The 24,936-nt window shown below is 46.3% G+C and overlaps 1 protein-coding gene across 1 annotated transcript in view; it reads left to right on the top strand.

Annotated features, from left to right (window-relative positions):
- Positions 1 to 24,936, top strand: part of LOC142312595 (ovostatin-like) — a 297,827-nt gene that overhangs the window by 205,593 nt on the left and 67,298 nt on the right. The window contains exons 20-22 of the mRNA XM_075351587.1: positions 1,745 to 1,976; positions 16,354 to 16,480; positions 20,060 to 20,184. Of these exons, the coding sequence (XP_075207702.1) occupies positions 1,745 to 1,976; positions 16,354 to 16,480; positions 20,060 to 20,184 (484 nt within the window). The remainder of the gene's footprint in view (positions 1 to 1,744; positions 1,977 to 16,353; positions 16,481 to 20,059; positions 20,185 to 24,936) is intronic.

Consider the following 24,936-nt stretch of genomic DNA (forward strand, 5'->3'; position numbering starts at 1 on the left):
GTTGGTTGAGCAACAAGGGCATATCACTGCCCGTCGCGCACAACATCGCTTACCCCCGTCACTTGGACTTACCTGCCCTGCGACGTCGCTCTGGCCAGCGACTCGCCTCCTTCCTAATGGGGCGGTTCGTGCAGCGTCACAGCGACGTCACACGGCAGGTGGCCAATAGAAGCGGAGGGACGGAGATTAGCGGGATGTAAACATCCCGCCCACCTCCTTCCTTCCGCATTGCCGATGGAGGCAGGTAAGGAGATGTTCGGCGCTCCTGCGGTGTCACACCTAGCGATGTGTGCTGCCGCAGGAACGACAAACAACATCGCTAATGTGAGGAAAATGATTTTTTGTTTTAGGACGACCTCTCCGCGGCAAATGATATTGGCCGCTTTTGCGATCATTTAAGGTCGCACATAACTGTTACACGCTGCGATATCGTTAATGACGCCGGATGGGCGTCACAAAAAACGTGACCCTGACAATAATTCATTAACGAATAGCGATATCGTAGCGTGTAAAGCCCACTTAAGTATAAAATCCCCAACTCAGAAATTATAAACTGGGAAAATATTAATCACTATTTAATAAAAGAGAAAATTACTTTTACTCTCCCTATAGACATAACCAACCACCTAAATAATCCCTCAAGTCTTTTATTCTGGAAAACAAATATAATATATAATAAATTTAATGAGGACATGGGAATTAACAAAGGCACAAACATAATAGCATGGGAAAATGGAAAATGAGCTCAATATTATACTTGATAACGATCAGCTTCGGAAAGCGTTAGAAATAACTTACTCAAATTCGCTTTGTATCACTCTCCAAGAGACTCATTACAAGGTACTTTCAAGATGGTATCTTACTCCCTATAAATTAAACATAATAAACCCCAATTGTTCATCAGACTGTTGGAGAAATTGCGGTGAGATAGGTAATCTGTCGCACATAGTTTGGTCCTGTAAGGAACTTGACCTTCTTTGGAGGGACATCAAAAATTTAATTTTAAGACTTACTAAACTAAATGTCAGTTTAACCCCTCAGTTAGTCCTTTTCTCAATAGGTTTGGATCAAGTCCCAGTTAAATTCAGACACATAATTTGCCACATCTTGTTAACAACCAAACTAGCCATCGCTTCAAAATGGAAACAAACTCAAGTGCCCTCTATAAATGATATCATAGACAGTGTCCTTGCATAACACGTACGAATATAACTTTGCATTAAGAGATAAACAAATAGGAAAATATAACATAAGATGGAAACCCTGGACTGATATCTTCACAAGTCTATTGCAACTAAAAAACATCTAGAATGATTGTTCTCTTTTCTCAGGTAATTAAGCATGGGAAAAATATTTAGTAAAACTTAGTAAATTGTTTTAAAATGTAATCATTATGTAAACTGTTTATTCCTTTCCTCTTATTGCCCTTCCCCCCTTTTTTTCCCCAAAAAATCTTTCCCAGGTTTTCCCAATAAAGTTAACTTTCCTAAACCTTCCTCCCCCCCAACCTTAAATGTTGGTTCATAAACTTTGAAAATCAAATAAAAACACTTCATACACACAATAGATAGATAGATTTTACAGCAGACAGAAATTGCATTAGGGTTTGCACCTCCATGGATGGAGACTCCAGAAGAGCCCTGTGTAGTCTGATCTGGAAAACATGTATTGCATTATCTGTCATATCTTCTTGATAATGTAAGAACAGACTTAATTGATCACTGAATATTTCTATAATCCATAGGTCAGACGGTAAAAAAACGATATTCTCAACCATTCCGGACCAAACCATCGAGTGGAAGAGCGACGTGTTTTGTCTTTCAGAAACAGAAGGTGTCGGTTTTACCAGTGAGCCTGTAACAGTCACCACCTTTTTATCTTTCTACGCGGAAGTAACAGTAGCCCAGTACTGCACCAGGGGAGAAAAAAGTATCATAGTAGTGTCTGCCGCAAACAATCTAGGAAAGTGCGTCAAGGTAATTCATTCTTTATATTATCTCGTATGTATCTGCTTCCAAATATGCAGAATTTTGAAAGTTTTTTTCCGACACCTGAAGAAGAGGGGGAAGATATTTCCGACTGTAAAGTATTACGGCTCATCTGAAGCATATCTACCCAGGCATCATGCCACTGCTCATGGAGTACCAAGACTTTCATACAATGTGCAATGGAGCCGTTGGCCTTTTATATGCCAAAAATTTGTGCTGTCCTTTAGCCTGGTATATTTTTTCTCTGAGATATTCCAGTGTTTCAGAAAAAAATATAGTTTTAAAGATTTTTCCAGTGCCGCTCACCCGCATCGGCGTCCCTGGTTCCTCACCACCTCCCACAAAGCCATTGCTGTCATCCATACAGTGAGCTCCATAGGAGACTGAGAATTTAACTATATAATGCAAAAAAAAAAAATAATCACAGATTCAAGTCCCTTAAAGTAACTAATAATAATGTAAAAAGTAAAAATAAAATATATAAATGTAAAAAAATTATAAAAGAATCTATAAACTTTCAATTAATGTATCAATAGAATTAAATAAGCATTTTTTTTCCCACCAAAAAGGGAGTACACAACAGTCCAAGTCAATCAAATATAGTATTTTATTAATGTCAAAAAATAGAAAATAAAGAAAAACAATCCACACAATTAAAATGATAGTTGCAGCAGAAAATGTTTTTTGGACTAAGCGGTATTATATTGCACATTCCAGATCATTAAGGTGACTTGTGCTATGATAACGTACAGAATCTATGTTAAAAGATATAGAAATACAGTTCCAATGGTTTTAGATTAAAGTGTCCAAGTGCAAAATATTGCACATAACCCTTCTATATCAAAATACAAAATACTCATACTATGTGAAGCAGCACCACCGGTCACTACTGATTACTTATGTGCTGCAACCCTGCATGCACTCAGTGCAGCTTTAATGGTATTGTCTGTACCGCAACAACGCCTCATACAGCAACCGGGTTGCAGCACATAAGTAATAGGGGCGGACTGGCCCACCAGGAGGTCGGGAGAACCCCTGCTATTGATGGCCACGCCCCCTAGGCCCCGCCCCCCTACCCCCCCCTGGGCCCCTATGGATATGTGAGAGAGGCCCCCCCCGGCTGGTAATTTCACTAATCATATCGGCACATTGCCGATATGATTAGTGACAAGCCCATTCCCTCTGCAGCGGCAAGCAGGGAGAGCGATCTCCAGCTCTGCCTGCTGTCACTGTCAGTGCCGCTCTGACTCATCTGCGCAGCGACACTGCAGGAGGAGGCAGTCTCAGAGTGATGACTGCTTCCTTCCTGTGCAGGTGCAGAGGACGGACCCGGCGTCGCCCCAGGCCAGGCTGCAGGAGCAGAAGCAGGTGAGTATAGAAGGCGGGGGCCCAGGGGAGCGAGCAAGGGCCCCTAGGGGAGGTGCGGGGGCCCGGTGGGGGGGGTGCGAGGGCCCAGGGGAGCGAGCAGGGGCCCTGGGCGGGGGGGGAGCAGGGGCCCAGGGGAGCAAGCAGGGGCCCCGGGGAGCGAGCAGGGGCCCCGGGGGGGGTGTGCGGGGGCCCGGGGGGGGCTCTTTAACTTACCAGTCACCTGCCTGGGGCCAGCTCCAGCCGCCTCCACCATCCCATCCAGGGGCGTAACGATCGCGGAGCCCGGTGTCAGCAGGGGGCAGAGGGGCCCCTGACCTGGAGAGGCCACCAGGCGTTTCTGAGCTGCGACAGAGCAGAATTGCTCCTGCACAGCAGACGGAATCCATCCTGCCAGGACCTGCGATGATGTCATCCCCATGTGACTATATAAAGTGAAAGCTGCACACCAAATTCAGAGTAATATGAACAAGCATAACTGCTTTATGATACATAAAGAATGAAAAATACAACTAGCCATATGAAAAATGGAAAAAAAATTTTTTGTGATATTGCATAACTGCTGAGGATTATTTTGAAAAAAAGAGATATTTAGCTAATGTATTGATCAATTCATTACTGCCCCATAACCACTTCACGGTAATCTCTTATTTATGGGGTCCCTAACAAAATGTTACCTCTATATGCGGTTAAAACCTGCTTGTGTGCATGGGTACCTCTATGTGCGGCTGAAACCTGCTGTGTATGGGAAGCAAGGGACCTGGCTATATAGGAAGTTGAATAATTGTGGCTAAAGTGCGGGGCTGGGTTCTCAGACAGAAAAAAACTGCATAACAATCAAAATGACTGCTGGAACACCATTGTAAATGTGAACAGGGTGCTAGCCAAAAAATACATAATCTATATGAAGTGAAAGCTGCACACCAAATTCAGAGTAATATGAACAAGCATAACTGCTTTATGATACATAAAGAATGAAAAATACAACTGGCCATATGAAAAATGGAAAAAAAAATGTTTGTGATATTGCATAACTGCTGAGGATTATTTTGAAAAAAAGAGATATTTAGCTAATGTATTGATCAATTCATTACTGCCCCATAACCACTTCACGATAATCTCTTATTTATGGGGTTCCTAACCAAATGTTACCTCTATATGCGGTTAAAACCTGCTTGTGTGCATGGGTACCTAAGAAAATATTACCTCTATGTGCGGCTGAAACCTGCTGTGTATGGGAAGCCAGGGACCTGGCTATATAGGAAGTTTAATATTTTTTTTTCTGTCTGAGAACCCAGTCCCGCCCTTTAGCCACGATTATTCAACTTCCTATATAGCCAGGTCCCTTGCTTCCCATAGACAGCAGGTTTCAGCCGCACATAGAGGTAACATTTTCTTAGGTACCCATGCACAGAAGCAGGTTTTAACCGCATATAGAGGTAACATTTTGTTAGGGACCCCATAAATAAGAGATTATCGTGAAGTGGTTATGGGGCAGTAATGAATTGATCAATACATTAGCTAAATATCTCTTTTTTTCAAAATAATCCTCAGCAGTTATGCAATATCACAAAATTTTTTTTTTCCATTTTTCATATGGCTAGTTGTATTTTTCATTCTTTATGTATCATAAAGCAGTTATGCTTGTTCATATTACTCTGAATTTGCTGTGCAGCTTTCACTTCATATAGATTATGTATTTTTTGGCTAGCACCCTGTTCACATTTACAATGGTGTTCCAGCAGTCATTTTGATTGTTATCCCCATGTGACTGTGTGGGAGGAGACACAGGATTGCCGGCAGAAAGCAAAGATACTGACTGATTCCTGAAGATTTGGACAGATGACTGGTAATGAGAAAAGAGGGGACATAAGAGTGAGGGGCATATGAGGGCTGCAGACTGTGACAGAAGGATGTGAAGGGGTGCAGAGTGTTTGAGAGAGGGGTAAGTTGGGGTACAGGCTTTGTGAGATGTGGGCAGGGTGTGTGACATATGGGGGTGTAGTGTGTGTGACATGAGGGTTGCAATCTGTATGGGGAGCAGTGTGTGTGATATATGGGGGTGTAGTGTGTGTGTGTGATATGGGGGGTGCAGGCTGTATGGGGAGCAGTGTGTGTGATATATGGGGGTGTAGTGTGTGTGTGTGTGATATGGGGGGTGCAGGCTGTATGGGGAGCAGTGTGTGTGATATATGGGGGTGTAGTGTGTGTGATATATGGGGGTGTAGTGTGTGTGTGTGTGTGATATGGGGGGTGCAGGCTGTATGGGGAGCAGTGTGTGTGTGATATATGGGGGTGTAGTGTGTGTGATATATGGGGGTGTAGTGTGTGTGTGTGTGATATGGGGGGTGCAGGCTGTATGGGGAGCAGTGTGTGTGATATATGGCGGTGTAGTGTGTGTGTGTGTGTGTGTGTGTGTGATCTGGGGGGTGCAGGCTGTATGGGGAGCTGGGTGTGTGACATGGGGGTGTAGTGTGTGTGATATGGGGGGTGCAGGCTGTATGGGAAGCAGGGTGTGTGACATATGGGGGTGTAGTGTGTGTGACATGGGGGTTGCAGGCTGTATGGGGAGCAGTGTGTGTAATATATGGGGGTGTAGTGTGTGTGTGTGTGTGATATGGGGGGTGCAGGCTGTATGGGAAGCAGGGTGTGTGACATGTGGGGGTGTAGTGTGGGTGTGATATGGGGGGTGCAGGGTGTGTGACATATGGGGGTGTAGTGTGTGTGATATGGGGGGTGCAGGCTGTATGGGAAGCAGGGTGTGTGATATATGGGGGTGTAGTGTGTGTGATATGGGGGGTGCAGGCTGTATGGGGAGCAGGGTGTGTGACATGTGGGGGTGTAGTGTGGGTGTGATATGGGGGGTGCAGGGTGTGTGACATATGGGGGTGTAGTGTGTGTGATATGGGGGGTGCAGGCTGTATGGGAAGCAGGGTGTGTGACATATGTGGGTGTAGTGTGGGTGATATGGGGGGGTGCAGAGTGTGTTACATATGGGGGTGTAGTGTGTGTGATATGGGGGGTGCAGGCTGTATGGGAAGCAGGGTGTGTGACATATGGGGATATGGGGGTGTAGTGTGTGTGATATGGGAGGTGCAGGGTGTGTGACATATGGGGGTGTAGTGTGTGTGATATGGGTGGGTGCAGGCTGTATGGGGAGCAGGGTGTGTGACATATGGGGGTGTAGTGTGTGTGATCACGTAGAGCTGATGGTTGTCATGGTAGCACAGAGTCATGTGATGACTCCTGTAGCTATCATGAGTCAGTTCCTCTTACACCTGACAGACCGCCAGAGGAAAGCAGCATTTATGCAGATCAGAGCAATGCAGCAGGGGGACTAGTAATATATATATAATGTTAAGAAAAAGTTTAAAAAAAAAATAAAAACCTAAAAGTTCAAATCATCTCCCAATTCACTCCATTAAAAACTATTTTTAATTTATTTATTTATATTTAATTTATTTTTTTAAGCAGTGAGTAAACAGTGGCTAGAGGTCTATGGGGGTGTATTATACTATATTGAGGATTATGGAGTGTGCATTTATATTGAGGATTATGGAGTGTGTATTATACTATATGGAGGATTATGGTGTGTGCATTATACTATATTGAGGATTATGGGGTTTGCCTTGTATGGAGGATTATGGGATGTGCATTATCTTAAATCGAGGACTGTGGGATGTGTATTATATTATATGGAGGACTATGCTCTACATTATATAATATGGAGGACTATGTGACGTGTATTATAATATATGAAGGGTTATGTGCGACCCATTATACTATATGGAAGGCTATATGGGGGTCATTATAGTATTTGGATAACTATATACGAGGGAGACAAAGATAAAGCACTGCATGGGAACGTTTTGTGCTGAGGAAAAGAGGCTCTTTCCCTCAGCACCCAGCTTTCCCATGCTCTGATATTATGGGAAAGCTGGGTGCCGAGGGAAAGATGTATAGCAGAGCATGGGAAAGCTGCTGATAGAGAGATTTCAGATCATGGGAAACCTGGGTGCTGAGGGAAAGAGCCAAGTGTCAGCGACACTATCCCATACCCCGAGTGTCATGTACGTGTGGGGGGGCCAGGTTCAAACTTTGCACCGGGGCCCATCAAACTCTAGTTATGCCACTGATCCCATCTGTCCTGCTGCTGGGGGCCTGTAGTGCAGCTGCCCCCATCCCTAGTATGGTGCCCTCAGGCAGTTCCCATGCCACAGGGCATCACAGGCCTGAGTGGGCCCCGCCACCCGGGCTTTCTATCGTAAACTTCAGTGATCGTACAGAACTTGTACAATCACTATCACTGAAGTTTTTGCAGTTGCCGGACCTTTAGTGACATCACATGTGTCATGTGACTCACCAAAGGTCCTAGCGGTGCAATGCGGGAGTTCCAAGGCCTGCACTGACCGCACCGGTATCCAGATGTATGTGCGTCTTTCAGGCGCACAATACATTTGTACAGTGCGGCCGGTGACAGGAGGGAGAGCAGCACTGGTACCGCGACGTACCGTCATCGCCGGGGCTGGAGAGGAGCGCGCCTCAGTCCTGCACCAACATCATCATCACCGGGGCCGCAGCTGCAGGGATGAAGAGCAGGACGCGCAGGCACAGGTAAGCGCTCCAGAGGAGCCGAAGATGTACTTTTATATGAGGGGCTGCGGGTGGGGAAGGAGCAGTGTTATTTTACAAGGGGCTTTAAGAAGCGGTGGGGGACTTTATGGAGCATATTATGGGTCAGTGGGGGACATAATAGGGCAGTGGGGGACATAATAGGGCAGTGGGGGACATAATAGGGCAGTGGGGGACATAATAGAGCAGTGGGGGACACTAAGGCAGTGGGGGACACTATAAGGCAGTGGGGGACATAATAGGGCAGTGGGAGACATAATAGGGCAGTGGGGGACATTATAGTGCAGACAGGACATTATAATGCAGTGGGGGACATAATAGGGCAGTGGGGGATATAATAGGGCAGTGGGGGACACTATAAGGCAGTGGGGGACATAATAGGGCAGTGGGGGACACTATAGAGCAGTGGGGAACATATTAGTTTATGGTGGCACTTGGGGCATAATTACTGTAGGGGCAAATTAGGGGACATTATTACTGATGAAATATAAGTTACCGTAATTTTGAGGACACTGTCTTCAATGGGGGAACAAGAGTCTGACGTGGTGTAGAAATTGGGGAAATAGTGAGGAATGTGCTCTGGGAGTGATCGGCTATAGGTGACTGTTATTTTCTGCAGAGTCGCATCATGGCAGGAAGAAGTGATGGCGGTCAGCACCGGATGAAGAGGAAAAGCGAAGATGAATAAAGTCAGCTAGAGACGTCACTGGTAAGTCAGTGTGTTACATGAACACACACACTATACTGTACACTGTATACAGAGCTCCTGTGTATAATGTCACTGGTGAGCACTGTATTACCTATACACTATATACAGAGCTCCTGTGCATTATGGCACTGATGATAATATTAGTGTTATTAGCATTGTAGTTTTTATTCATGATCATTATTATAGTATTATATGTCCTTGTGTGGTAGTAATATGTCGTCTTGTCATGTACTGATATTTGTCTCGTGTGTGTGTGGTATTATTTGGTCATTATGTGGTGTGGTAATAGTGTCACGTTATTTCTCCCTTGTATGTGGTTGTATTCGGTCACTATGTGGTCTGATTATGGTGTGGCGGTATTACTTTCTTGTATGTAGTTATAGTCGGTCATTATGTGGTGTGATTATAGTGTTGCGGTATTTCTCCCTTGTATGTGGCAATATTCGGTTACTGTGTGGTCTAATTATGATGTGGTGGTTTTACTCTCTGGTATGTGGTTGCTTTTGATCACTATGTGTTGGTAGTATGTTATCTGGTCATAGTGTTGCGGTATTTCTCCCTTGCATGTGGTATTGTTCGGTCACTTTGTGGTCTGGTCACGGTGTGGTGGTATTTCTCCCTTGTATGTGGTTGTATTCGGTCACTATGTGGTGGTAATATGTTGTCTTGTCACGGTGTGGCGGTATTTCCCCCTTGTATATGGTATTATTGGTTTTGGTATAGTGGATTGTATTGTGTATGGAGGTCACATTTTCTCTCTATAAGGCCCGTTTCACACGTCAGTGAAAAACAGTGACGTTTTTCACTGGCGTGTAAAACACGCACATGTCCCTGCGTGTGCCGTGATTCACGGCACACGTGGGTTGTCTAAGTGCAATCCGGGCTCCGTTCTCCGTGGCCCGTGATTGCACTTAGAAAACTACTCATCTGCGCCCGCTCCCGCTGTCCATGGTGCTGATCGCTCCCGCGGTGCAGCATCCGGCTGGCGGTGACCCCCGCAGCAGCTGCTTCCGGGTCGGCTGTGTCGCACATAATGAATATGCGCGACAATAATGAGCCGGCTCAGAAGCAGCAGGGAGAACGGGCTGCAGAGGACATCGCTGGAGCCGGGTGAGTAAAAATGATTTTTATTTTAAAAGCACGTTTTTTTCTGGCACGTGTTTCACGGACCACACCACTGCGTGGTCCGTGGAACATCAGTGATGCCAGAAAAAAATGGACATGTCTCCGTGCGGCAATCACGCACACGCGGGTACGCCGCACGGAGACACGTGCAGTGAAAAATCACTGATGTGTGAGCAGACCCATTCATTATAATGCGTCTGCGTATGTCAGTGATTCTGGTACGTTTAAAAAAAAGCACAAACGTCCCAGAATCACTGACGTGTGAAAGGGGCCTAAGGCGGAGATTATTTCCAGTAGAAATTAAATACTTAAACATTTAACCCCTCCCTGTCCTGTGACTATTACACTGCAGTAAATGTGCACTTACAGAGATTCTCCAGTGAAAACAAGTAATCACTAGTGATGAGCGAGTACTAAAAAGCTCGGGTGCTCGAGGCTCGGGCCGAGCATCCCAAGATACTCGTGTACTCGGCCCGAGCACCGAGCCCAATGTTATCCTATGGGAGACCCGAGTATTTTTGTGAAATGACCCCCGGCAGCATGTAGAAACCCTAAAAATGTCACAAAAGTCTCAGAAGAGTGCTCAAATGACATGGCAACAGCATGGGGAAGACCCCTTGAAGCATTTATCACTCAAAAGTCACAGCTGTGAACAATTTTGTCCGCGTTTTACGCCATTTTTACGGACTCACCAGAAAACCTTCCAAAATGACACCAAAATGAATTTTCATGGCGGAAATGTTAAGGGCACATACCCAATAGTGAGATAGAGCTGGTGTATGTTACTTTTTGAGATTAATACATGAAAGATTTTACATAAAACATTGTGTGGCACTCCGATGTCCAAAACGCACGTTTTGTGCTTTTTACTAGCGATGTCGGTCATTTTTTTTTTCATTCTATCTTCCGTCGGTCTGTCTCTCTCTGTCTTGTCTGTCCCCCTCTCACAGTCTGTCGGTCATTCTCCCCCCTCTCTCTTACTTACCGTTCCCCGATCACTGCCGCGGCGCTGCACAGCTGTTGACTAAACTCCGGTGGCTTTTCCTCTTTTGAAAAAGCCAGAGGTTAAACAATCTCGTATTCCCTACTTTCCTGCTTTTCGGCGCCTATGATTGGTTGCAGTGAGACACGCCCCCACACTGAGTGACAGGTGTCTCACTGCACCCAAACACAGCAGCCGGTGTGTGTGTGTATACTGTGCAGTGAAATAAATAATTAAATAATTAAAAAAAACGGCGTGCGGTCCCCCCAATTTTAATACCAGCCAGATAAAGCCATACTGCTGAAGGCTGGTATTCTCAGGATGGGGAGCTCCACGTTATGGGGAGCCCCCCACCCTAACAATATCAGTCAGCAGCCGCCCAGAATTGCCGCATACATTAGATGCAACAGTTCTGGGACTGTACCCGGCTCTTCCCGATTTACCCTAGTGCGTTGGCAAATCGGGGTAATAAGGAGTTAATGGCAGCCCATAGCTGCCACTAAATCCTAGATTAATCATGTCAGGCGTCTCCCCGAGATTCCTTCCATGATTAATCTGTAAATTACAGTTAAAAAACACACACACCCGAAAAATCCTTTATTAGAAATAAAAAACACTAACAAAGTCCCTCATCACCAATTTATTAACCCCGACAAACCCTCCATGTCCGGCGTAATCCACAGTCCTCCAGCGTCGCATCCAGCTCTGCTGCATGAAGGTGACAGGAGCTGCAGAATACACCGCCGCTCCGGTCAGCTTCACACAGCAACTGAAGACAGCCGCGCGATCAGCTGAGCTGTCACTGAGGTTACCTGGATCCAGCGGTGGATGCAGCGGTGGCCGCAGGTAACCTCAGTGACAGCTCAGCTGATCGCGCTACTCACCGCCGCTCCGGTCAGCTCCATGCAGCAATTGAGGTGAGTATAGCGATCAGCTGCTGTCACTGAGGTTAATCGCGGCACCGCTGGATCCAGCGGTGGCCGGGAGTTACCTGACTGACAGCAGCTGATCGCGCTACTCACCTCAGTTGCTGTGTGAAGCTGACCGGAGCGGCGGTGTATTCTGCAGCTCCTGTCACCTGAATGCAGCAGAGCTGGACGCGACGCTGGAGGTCCGTGGAGTACGCCGGACATGGAGGGTTTGTCGGGGTTAATAAATTGGTGATGAGGGACTTTGTTAGTGTTTTTTATTTCTAATAAAGGATTGTTCGGGTGTGTGTGTTTTTTAACTGTAATTTACAGATTAATCATGGAAGGAATCTCGGGGAGACGCCTGACATGATTAATCTAGGATTTAGTGGCAGCTATGGGCTGCGATTAACTCCTTATTACCCCGATTTGCCAACACACTAGGGTAAATCGGGAAGAGCCGGGTACAGTCCCAGAACTGTCGCATCTAATGTATGCGGCAATTCTGGGCGGCTGCTGACTGATATTGTTAGGGTGGGGGGCTCCCCAAAACGTGGAGCTCCCCATCCTGAGAATACCAGCCTTCAGCTGTATGGCTTTATCTGGCTGGTATTAAAATTGGGGGGACCGCACGCCGTTTTTTTTAATTATTTATTTATTTATTTTACTGCACAGTATAGACACGCCCACCGGCTGCTGTGATTGGGTGCAGTGAGACACCTGTCACTCAGCGTGGGGGCGTGTCTCACTGCAACCAATCATAGGCGCCTGTGGGCGTGGAAAGCATGGAATATGAGATGGCTGTGTGCAGAGCACAGCGCGCGCGCCGGTATAAAGGCTCGGTCACGCTGTGCAGGCCGGCCAATCACTGCAATTCCACAACTAACAGGGCTGTGGCATTGCAGTGGTCTGCCAGCCAATCCCTGCATGAGGGCTGGCTCTCAAAAGAGCGCCAACATGCAGGGATGAAGACCACGAGTACAGCACGAGTATCGCGAGATTACTCGGTCCCCGCCGAGTAGCCCGAGTACAGTGATACTCGTGCGAGTACCGAGTAGTAACAAGCATACTCGCTCATCACTAGTAATCACCTTTACTAAGGCCACGTGCACACACTGGGTATTCAGTGAGTTTTTTACCTCAGTATTTGAAGCCAAAACTAGGAGCGGTAAAATCAGAGAAAAAGTGTAATAGAAACACGAGCACCACTTCTGTATTTATCACCCACTCCTGGATTTGGCTACAAATACTGATATAAGATACTGACCAAATACTGAACGTGTGAACGTGGCCTAAGGATAAGTGATAACTTATTAATCTGTGTGGACCAATTGCTGGGACCTGCACCGATCGTGCAACTTTTATCCCCCATTACACTGGAGCTCATGTCCGACTCGACCCCTGATCCATTCATTCCCTCAGTGGCTGCGAGCGCTGGGCTTGTTTTTATCTGGCTGCTACACAGAGGATGAATGGAGCTGCGGTCACACACCCCACCCCACAGAGGATGAATGGAGCTGTGGTCACACACCCCACCCCACAGAGGATGAATGGAGCTGCGGTCACACACCCCACCCCACAGAGGATGAATGGAGCTGCGGTCACAAACCCCACCCCACAGAGGATGAATGGAGCTGCGGTCACACACCCCACCCCACAGACGATAAATGGAGCTGCGGTCACACACCCCACCCCACAGAGGATGAATGGAGCTGCGGTCACACACCTCACCCCACAGAGGATGAATGGAGCTGCGGTCACACACCCCACCCCACAGAGGATGAATGGAGCTGCGGTCACACACCCCACCCCACAGAGGATGAATGGAGCTGCGGTCACACACCCCACCCCACAGAGGATGAATGGAGCTGCGGTCACACATCCCACCCCACAGAGGATGAATGGAGCTGCGGTCACACATCTCACCCCACAGAGGATCAATGGAGCTGCGGTCACACACCCCACCCCACAGAGGATGAATGGAGCTGCGGTCACACACCCCACCCCACAGAGGATGAATGGAGCTGCGGTCACACACCCCACCCCACAGAGGATGAATGGAGCTGCGGTCACACACCCCACCCCACAGAGGATGAATGGAGCTGCGGTCACACATCCCACCCCACAGAGGATGAATGGAGCTGCGGTCACACATCTCACCCCACAGAGGATGAATGGAGCTGCGGTCACACACCCCACCCCACAGAGGATGAATGGAGCTGCTGTGGCGCCCCTGACCTGGTCAGGCACCACTGAGTACTGCACCCGTGCTGGGGACAGTACAATACAGGTAATCCAGAAGGCTGACTGGGGTGTGGAACACAGGCGCATAGTGATCAGGTCTCACACATGTACCCATGAGAGGACCCCTGGGGATCCCAGGAGGGGGAAAAGCCTTGACCTTCACTGGAATAGTGGAGGGGGCCAAAAGCCTCCATCTCCTCTCAAGGGGTGTGGTGGAGAGTCTGGTTGCTAGGTGGCGTAGGCAAGAACAGGAGAGGAGGAGCAGTGAGTCAGTTAGAGCAGAGAACTCCGTAGGGCTCAGTGAGGAGCAGACCTGTGGGGCTGTTGCTGTCTAACAGCGCCCGCGCAGTGGCTATTGACGGGGGAGAACGGTCAACTAGGAGTGCTACCTGAAAGCCAGCTTCAGCTAGAGAGAAAGCACGGAGTGGGAAGTAAGGAGACTGCTAGAGAGCACCAGGCCCAACCGGGCGGCAGATCCCGAAGCGAAGATAGATCCAGCTTTCTTCTGCTAAACCTGCCGGTGTGGGGCTCTCAAAGCCCACACCACAACACCACAAAAGCCGCAGCCACGTAACCGCAGTGAGGGCCCATAGGTCACAGGAGGCAAGCAGCTGGAGTGGCCTGGTCCGGGGAACAAGCAAACGGCAACCAAAAGGGGGAGTGAGGCTTCAGCAACTTCCCTGGGTGACCCCCATAGGGACTCAAAGTCGGGGTCACCCCAAACCACCAAGGGCTAAGGAAGGCGAGTCAGTAGTCACCCTCATAAAGTCAGCCTGAAGGATACCTGGTTCCCATCTGGTTCATCCCAGCTACGCCCGGGCTACTCACCCTGCCATCAAATGTGAGTAAAGCCCTTGAAAGACAGCTCTGCCTGTGTGAGTCATTCTGCGACTTGTGGTACTACAAACCTACATCGGGCCCTGGGGCTTGCCTCACTCTCAAGAGGCTATTCCAACTAACTGCACATACCATCAGCCCCAGGCGACCCTCAACCTGCAGTGGCGGTCCCTACTGGCCGCAATACTGAGAGTGGCGTCACGATCAAAACCGAAGATTCCCTACCTGTGATCAGCACCAGCTACGTGGAGTCCCTGAAGGTAATGCACCGACACAACACCTGTGGGGCTTCACACTGCGGTCACACACCCCACCCCACAGAGGATGAATGGAGCTGCGGTCACACACCCCACCCCACAGAGGATGAATGGAGCTGCGGTCACACACCCCACCCCACAGAGGATGAATGGAGCTGCGGTCACACACCCCACCCCACAGAGGATGAATGGAGCTGCGGTCACACATCCCACCTGCCGCTGCAAAAAGTTCCCCAATCTTCCGATCGGTGCGGTTTCCACTGGTCTGGTTCCACCGATCAATAAGTTATCACCAACCTACCCTGTGATAACTTGTTTTCACCAAAGACCCCATTACTGCAAACGACTATAATTGTACATCCCAGTTATGGTGCACAATATAGATGTGCAGGAGCCGCCTGTGTATACAGTCACAGCAACACAATAATGGGGATAACGCTAATGGGTGTTTATACTTATCTGTAGGGTGGGCCCCTGGAGTCAATTCCCCTGGTGGGCCCCAGACACCCCAGTCCGCCCCTGGTTGTGTACTCCTTTTTTGGTGGAAAAAAATGCTTATTTCCTTCTATTGGTACAGTAATTGCAATTGGAGTGTCCTTATACGGATTTGACCATCGTTGTGTTGTTAAACTTTCAAATAACCCCCCTTTTGAATGTTAAAAAATATAAAAAAAATAAATAAATAAATAAATAAATAAATAAATGTTTGGTATCCCTGCCTTGGTAAAAGTCCAATCTATAAGAATATGGACATGGCTAAACTGATAAAAAAAAAACAAAACTCCAAAAACTAATAAGCAATCACAGCATCTTATTAGCGCAAAATGAGTGTCCATAAAATCAGCAGCTTACGGCATAAAAAAAAAGGAAAATGATGACACAAAGCAAAAAAAAAAAAATCTTTTTATAATGTTTTGAATTTTTTTTTAATATTATCTAAAAAAAAAAGAAAACTCGATGCATGTTTGGTATTGCGGTTATCAGGCTGACCTGCAAAATTCTGTGTCCAGGTCAAATTTACCGCACGGTGAATGTCGTAAAAATAAAATCCAAGAAACATTGGCAGAATTGCATTTTTCTCACCATTTCATCCCACCCTTTTTCAGTACACAATATGGTAAAATAACTGCGGTTATTCAAAACTATCTCATCCCACAAAAGACAAGATCTCGTACAGCTACGTGAATGGAAAAATAAAAAAAAAATATGGCTCTTGGAGAAGGGGTCAAAAAAGCAAAAATGCAAAAACACAAAAAGAACCTGGTCCTGAAAGGATTAATATGAATACTTTTGCTCTTTTGCGCAGGTGAAATTAGAAATCAAAGATTCTGATGATTATGTGGCGACTCCATATGGTGATGATGATGATGAGACCTGCATCTGTGATAAAGAAAGGACCTCAAAGCAGTGGGTTCTGGAGTTTACAAAAATAGGTAAGAATTAGAGCTGGACGAGCACTAAAATGCCCGGGAGCTCGGTCCCAGAGTCAAGCAGATTGGATGCTCTGAAAGTCCTCAACTCGAGTAACGAGTATAATGAAAGTCAGTGATAGGGCAATTCAGCTCTACGCTCACATACAGCCAGCCATAGACAGAGCATTTCCAGGGAGGGCGGGGTTTTTATTATTTTTTCTTTTGATACACTACATCTGAAAACATAGTTTCATCCCCAGCGAGGGCCATTCAGAGACTACAAATGGCTCTCCCTGGGGCACCTGCACATATCAGATAGTGAAGTAAGCCTGTGCTTTGTGGCCATTGTTTCATGGCCGACACATTTGAGCACCATGATACTTAGCTGAGCACTGCGAGTACTCGAGCACCCCAATGCCCAATCAAGTACCGAACAGTGAAGAGCATGCACGCTTAACCCTTGTAACAATTAGTGATGAGTGAGCACTACCATGCACGGGCGGTCGGTACTCGTAACTAGTGATAGCGGGCACTACCATGCTCAGGTGCTCAGTACTCGTAACTAGTGATGAGTGGGCACTACCATGCTCGGGTGCTCAGTACTTGTAACTAGTGATGTGCGAGCACTACCATGCATGGCAGTGCTCGCTCATCACTAGGTACAAGGACCAAGCACCTGAGCATGGAAGTGCTCGATCATCACTAGTTACGAGTACTGAGCATCCGAGCATAGTAGTGCTCGCTCTTCACTAGTTACGAGAACTGAGCATCCGAGCAATGTAGTGCCTGCTCATCACTAGTTATGAGTACTGAGCACCTGAGCATGGTAGTGCCCGCTCATCACTAGTTACGAGCACCCGAGCATGGTAGTGCCTGCTCATCACTAGTTATGAGTACCGAGCACTCGAGCACGGTAGTGCTCGCTCATCACTAGTTACGAGTACTGAGCAGTGAGCACCCAAGCATGGTAGTGCTCGCTCATCACTAGTTACGAGTACAGAGCACCCGAGCATGGTAGTGCCCGCTCATCACTAGTTACGAGTACTGAGCACCTGAGCATGGTAGTGACCGCTCATCACTAGTTATGAGTACTGAGCACCCAAGCATGGTAGTGCCCGCTCATCACTAGTTACGAGTACTGAGCACCCGAGCATGGTAGTGCCCGCTCATCACTAGTTACGAGTACTGAGCACCCGAGCATGGTAGTGACCGCTCATCACTAGTTACGAGTACTGAGCATCCGAGCATGGTAGTGCCCGCTCATCACTAGTTACGAGTACTGAGCACCTGAGCATGGTAGTGCCCGCTCATCACTAGTTACGAGTACTGAGCATCCGAGCATGGTAGTGCCCGCTCATCACTAGTTACGAGTACTGAGCATCCGAGCATGGTAGTGCCCGCTCATCACTAGTTATGAGTACTGAGCACCCAAGCATGGTAGTGCTCGCTCATCACTTGTTATTGTAACGGTGGGCAGGGGGTGCCTGGGGGGTTGCTGTAATGGCCATTGTGGGCATCAGGCTGACCCCCGGCCCGACTATTAAAGCATGGGTTCCACTTGTGGGGCAGAGTGTGGATGGTAGGGGCATTTCTTCAGGTTCAGTAAAACGCCGCAGGCATTCAGTCGGTAAACCACAGGACACTTTATTAAACATCTTGCTGTACAGTTTCGGCACACAAGCCTTTCAGGTTCAAAGTACAATTCTTGCCGGGGACTACTTCTGTTCTCTTCAACTACGGGTATTACCTGTCTACGGCTATCTCTTCAGCTACACACGTATTTCACTGCTATGGGCTTTACCCACTCACTTCTGTTTCTCTCTGTCTAGGCACATGCGGGTCTTAGGCTACTTTCACACATCAGTTTTTTGCCATCAGGTTCAATCCGGAAAAAAACGGGTAAAACGGATCCGGTACCGCATCCGTTTTTTCCCCATAGACTTGCATTGTTACCGGATTGTACCTGATGGCTTTGCGTTGCATCCGTTTTTTTCCGGATGCGGCAAAATTAGTTAAAGCGGCGGCCGGAGGCAACGTAGCTTGCAACGTTTTTTTGTCCGGCAAAAAAAACGCATCGCGCCGGATCCGGCGCGATACGGCGTGTTTTACAGTAGAAGCCTATGGACGCCGGATCCGGCGCAATGCGGTAAAAAACGGATGCGGCCGCCGGATCCGTTTTTGTTAACTGCGCATGCACCAATGTAATTAACAAAACGGATCCAGCCAAAAACCGGACGAAAAGGATGCAAAAACGGATGCAAACCGTATCCACCGGATCCGTTTTTTAACGGATCCAGCATAACGGATCCGTTAAAAAACGGATCCGGTGGATACGGTTTTCACTTTTTTTTCAGGATCCGTTGGATCAGGAAAAAAAAGGACTGTGCCTGAATACAGAAAACTGATGTGTGAAAGTAGCCTTACCCGAGTATTTCTGTCTGTGTGTTCAAGGCACTTTCTCTTCCTTTGGCTATCTGCCACGTGTCGCTCCCACACTCTGCCCCGTTGCTTCTCTCTCTTGTCTCCAAGCACACACACTTCTGCACAAACTACACTCACTCTGCTACAGAGCCCTCTATCCCTCCCCCTAGGCTGTCCTGCCCCTTCCTTTCCTGTCACTGTTCCCATGGGGACCACTGTTCCACCCTGACACCTAGTGGGGAAACCCGTTATTGCTGTAAAACACAAATAACATCACATCAACATCTTTAACATCTCTGGCTACCCCAGCGTGAGGCATCTTCAGGGGGGAAACTGCGTCTCCGTTCTAGGGGTCCGTCCACCCCTTACATTATGATTACTGAGAACCCGATTATGGTAATGCCCGCTCATCACTAGTTATGAGTACTGAGCACCCGAGCATGGTAGTGCCCGCTCATCACTAGTTACCAGTACCGAGCACCAGAGCATGTTAGTGCCCGCTCATCACTGGTTACAAGTACTGAGCACCCGAGCATGGTAGTGCCCGCTCATCACTGGTTACGAGTACTGAGCACCCGAGCATGGTAGTGCTCGCTCATCACTAGTTACGAGTACAGAGCACTCGAGCATGGTAGTGCCCGCTCATCACTAGTTACGAGTACTGAGCACCTGAGCATGGTAGTGCCCGCTCATCACTAGTTACGAGTACCGAGCACCCGAGCATGGTAGTGCCCGCTCATCACTAGTTACGAGTACAGAGCACCCGAGCATGGTAGTGCCCGCTCATCACTGGTTACGAGTACTGAGCACCCGAGCATGATAGTGCTCACTCATCACTAGTTACGAGTACCGAGCACCCGAGCATGATAGTGCCCGCTCATCACTGGTTACGAGTACTGAGCACCCGAGCATGGTAGTGCTCGCTCATCACTAGTTACCAGTACCGAGCACCAGAGCATGGCAGTGCCCGCTCATCACTGGTTACGAGTACTGAGCACCCGAGCATGGTAGTGCCCGCTCATCACTGGTTACGAGTACTGAGCACCCGAGCATGGTAGTGCCCGCTCGTCACTAGTAAGAATATCTGTCTTTTTTTCTAGTGTTATTCTTCTTGTACCTTGGGATCACTGATGTCGCTGATATTTCTAATTCTTCAGTCTCTTCTATTGTCGTCCAAAGGTGATATCAACATCACAGCATTGGCATCCACAGTACCAACAGAGCCTTCTGATCCATGTCACGGTGTGGATGATGATAATGCAGTAACTCATAAAGACACAGTGATAAGACTCATAACAGTAGAGGTAAAGGTTCTGTTACTGCTGCAGTTCTGTTTAGAATACTTTTGTTTGTGTGCTATATAAATCTGTGCAACGTGAACACTATTCCTACTATTTCTTATATCGCCATCTGCACTGTAATTCAGTTTTCTGTCCGTACAGACTTTTACACAAAAAAATTCTTTGCTCCTCCAAAATATATTTATTTTAAAATAAGGAAAAGAAGAGGGAGAGGAGGGCAATGCAGCTGCAGCTTCTATAAAACAGCATCAATCAAGTTTGAAAATTCCATATTCAAAAGTTGTTTTCCTTAATCCCTTCAACACCCTCATATTGAGCACAAGGGTATGGTGCTTTGAACCTTGGCAGAAGATGGCTGTGTATTCAGCAAGCACCTGTCACCCAAAGTAATTACTGGAGCAGCTGGGACAATCGGGGGCTTACTGAAAGCACTCATTACCACCATTGGACTTTTTAATAATATGTTAATTCTACTTTAGTCTATAATTAAAGTGCACCAATCACCAGGATTTTCGTATATAACCTAAAGCCAGTGCTATACTGGCACTATCAGGCTGGTTCTATACATACCTTTAGTTGTCAGCTCGGATGTATAGTTTTTGAAACACAAGCAAGTAAAGTTTGTAAAATGAGCAGCTTTTCATTGACAGCAGCTGCTGATCAGCTGATAGCTGAGGTGAGTATTTATAGTGATTCCCTAACCCTTGCCTGTCCATCCTCCTCCTGATATTTATACTAATTCTATTTTAGAATCATTTTACTAAGTGACTAGAAGGACCTGTGCTGATGTCATACCCATGTGACCAGAAGGGGTTGGGCCTCAGCCAATGAAAAAATAATGTTGCTTCCTGGTATCAGCTATGTTGGCTGAGGTCCCACCCCTTAAGGTCACATGGGTATGGCATCAGCACAAGTCCTTCTAGTCACTTAGTAAAACAATTCTATAATAGAATTAGCATAAATAACAGGGGGAGGATGGAGAGACAGGGGTTCGGGAATCACTATGATATGATATGATCACCCTTGGTATCAGCTGATCGGCAGCTGCTGTCAATCAAAAATCTGCTCATTTTACAAATTTTACTTGCTTGTGTTTCAAAACCTATACATCTTAGCTGACAACTAAAGGAATGTATAGAATTAGCCTGATAGTGCCAGTATAGCACTGGCTTTAGATTATATAGGAAAATCCTGGTGATTGGTGAGCTTTAAGAACAGTCACACTTTCAAGTCCCTTATTGGGACAGAAAAATAAGTAATTAAATAAATAAATAAAAGTAATTTTCAGAAATTGAACTGTTTAAACCACTAAAATATAAACCTAAAAGTTTGGTATTACTCATCTAAATTTATTATGCAAATTATATTTTTCTCTGATTTTCCTAAATGGTTTATGCAACTGACAGTCAGTCTAATAAAAGTCATCACCCATTAGAGGATGCATCTAATTTTATTGAAGAAACGTCCCAATAATAACAGTATAATCTTCAAAATTAAAAAAACCTCAAAATGCACTGTTCCAATTTATTATTCACAGTAGAGTTTCTAAACATTTGATATGTTTTAAAGAACTGAAAATGCTCATTTGCGGAATTTGCAGGATTAGGAGTCACATTCACTGAAATAGAAAGCTATTTAACCCCAAAACATCCTAACAGGCCATCACCTTCACAATTCTTGCATCTATTGAACTTGTGAGTTTTTGGAGAGTTTCTACTTGAATTTCTTTGCATGATGTCAGAATAGCCACCCACAGCTGCTGTTTAGCTCACACCCTCATAGATGTTTTGCTTGATGATACTCCAAAGGTTCTCTATAGGGTTGAGGTCAGGGGAAGATGGTGGCCACACCATGAGTTTATCTCCTTTATGCCCATAGCAGCCAATGACACAGAGGTATTATTTGCAGCATGAGGTGGTGTATTGTCATGCACGAAGATGATTTTGGTACTGAAGCCACGTTTCTGCTTTTTGTACCATGGAAGAAACAGGAACCCTAAAGGGGCCTACCAGAGGTCTCCCCATGATTCCGGCCCAAAACATGACTCCTCCACCTCCTTGCTGACGTCGCAGCCTTGTTGGGACATGGTGGCCATCCACCAACCATCCACTACTCCATCCATCTGGACTATCCAGGGTTGCTCGACACTCATCAGTAAACAAGACTGTTTGAAAATTAATCTTCATGTACATTACAGACCAAATGTTTGGACATACCTTCTCATTCAAAGAGTTTTCTTTATTTTCATGACTTGTAGATTCACATTGAAGGCATCAAAACTATGAATTAACACATATGGAATGAAATACTTAACAAAAAAGTGTGAAACAACTGAAAATATGTCTTATATTCTAGGTTCTTCAAAGTAGACACCTTTTGCTTTGATTACTGCTTTGCACACTCTTGGCATTCTCTTGATGAGCTTCAAGAGGTAGTCACCGGAAATGGTCAACAGTCTTGAAGGAGTTCCCAGAGATGCTTAGCACTTGTTGGCCCTTTTGCCTTCACTCTGCGGTCCAGCTCACCCCAAACCATCTTGATTGGGTTCAGGTCTGGTGACTGTGGGGGCCAGGTCATCTGGCGTAGCACCCCATCACTCTCCTTCTTAGCCAAATAGCCCTTACACAGCCTGGAGGTGTGTTTGGGGTCATTGTACTGTTGAAAAATAAATTATGGTTCAACTAAATGCAAACCGGATGTAATAGCACGCCGCTGCAAGATGCTGTGGCAGCCATGCTGGTTCTGTATGCCTTCAATTTTGAATAAATCCCCAACAGTGTCACCAGCAAAGCACCCCCACACCATCACACCTCCTCATCCATATTTCACGGTGGGAACCAGGCATGTAGAGTCCAGCCGTTCACCTTTTCTGCATCGTACAAAGACACGATGGTTGGATCCAGAGATCTCAAATTTAAACTCATTAGACCAAAGCACAGATTTACACTGGTCTAATGTCCATTCCTTGTGTTCTTTAGCCCAAACAAGTCTCTTCTGCTTGTTGCCTGTCTTTAGCAGTGGTTTCCTAGCAGCTATTTTACTATGAAGGCCTGCTGCACAAAGTCTCCTCTTAACAGTTGTTCTAGAGATGTGTCTGCTGCTAGAACTCTGTGTGGCATTGACCTGGTCTCTAATCTGAGCTGCTGTTAACCTGCGATTTCTGAGGCTGGTGACTCGGATAAACTTATCCTCTGCAGCAGAGGTGACTCTTGGTCTTCCTTTCCTGGGGCGGTCCTCATGTGAGCCAGTTTCTTTGTAGCATTTGATGGTTTTCGCCACTGCAATTGGGGACACTTTCAAAGTTTTCCCAATTTTTCGGACTGACTGACCTTCATTTCTTAAAGTAATGATGGCCACTCGTTTTTCTTTACTTAGCTGCTTTTTTCTTGCCATAATACAACTTCTAACAGTCTATTCAGTAGGACTATCAGCTGTGTATCCACCAGACTTCTGCACAACACAACTAATGGTCCCAACCCCATTATAAGGCAAGAAATGCCACTTATTAAACCTGACAGGGCACACCTGTGAAGTGAAAACCATTTCCAGTGACTACCTCTTGAAGCTCATCAAGAGAATGCCAAAAATGTACAAAGCTGTAATCAAAGGAAAAGGTGGCTACTCTGAAGAACCTAGAATATAAGACCTATTTTCAGTTGTTTCACAATTTTTTTATTAAGTATTTCATTCCACATGTGTTAATTCATAATTTTGATGCCTTCATTGTGAATCTACAAATTTCAGAGTCATGAAAATAAAGAAAACTCTTTGAAAGAGAAGGTGTGTCCAAACTTTTGGTCTGTACTGTATGTCTGGGTCCACTGCAACCGTTTCTGCTTGTGAGCACTGGTTAGGGGTGTCCAAATAGTAGGTTTATGCACCACAGAAAGCTTTTGAAGGATCCTACAATTTCAGGGTTCGAGGGACTCCAGAGGCTCCAGCAGCTTCAAATATCTGTTTGCTGGTTTGTAATGGCTTTTTAGCAGCTGCTCTCTTAATCCGATGGACTTGCCTTGCAGAAACCTTCCTCATTCTGCCTTTATCAGCACGAACATGTATATGCTCTGAATCAGCCACAAATCTCTTCACAGTACAATGATCACGCTTACGTTTTTGTGAAATATCTAATGTTTTCATCCCTTGTCCAAGGCATTGCACTATTTGATGCTTTTCGGCAGCAGAGAGATCCTTTATCTTTCCCATGTTACTTGAAAACTGTGGCTGCTTAATATTGTGGAATATCCAGTTTCCCTTTTATTGGGCCTCACCTGGCAAACTAATTATCACAGGTACCTGAGATTGATTTCAGAGATCCAAAGAACCCTGAGATACAAGACCAGCAATGAGTTTCATTATTAATCGCTAGGACACTTATATCCAATTTGCATAATAATTTGGAACATCGTGTATATAAAAGCCCAGGATGCTCTGTATAATGTAAAATAGGCCTTATATTATACAGTAATCACCTGCGGGGCAGTCCAGTCAATTGGGCATCATCAGTCTTGATCCGGTGTAAAGTATGACCAGCTCCTGTAAGCCCTCAGGTAGATTACTCTAGATTGCTGTATATATGTCTCCAATCTGCTCTGCAAGGCAAAAAAAATTGCTTTTATTATACCCACCTATGGGACAATCCAGCCCGATGAGTGTTTCTGGTCTTCATCCAGCGCCTCCTCTCTTCTTGCGATCACCGTCCTCTATAACAGCTCCGTGTGGATGACACTTCCTATGTCATCCATGTGCCGCCCCCAC

Source organism: Anomaloglossus baeobatrachus, chromosome 5 (assembly GCF_048569485.1).
Source record: "Anomaloglossus baeobatrachus isolate aAnoBae1 chromosome 5, aAnoBae1.hap1, whole genome shotgun sequence".
Lineage (NCBI taxonomy): Eukaryota > Metazoa > Chordata > Amphibia > Anura > Aromobatidae > Anomaloglossus > Anomaloglossus baeobatrachus.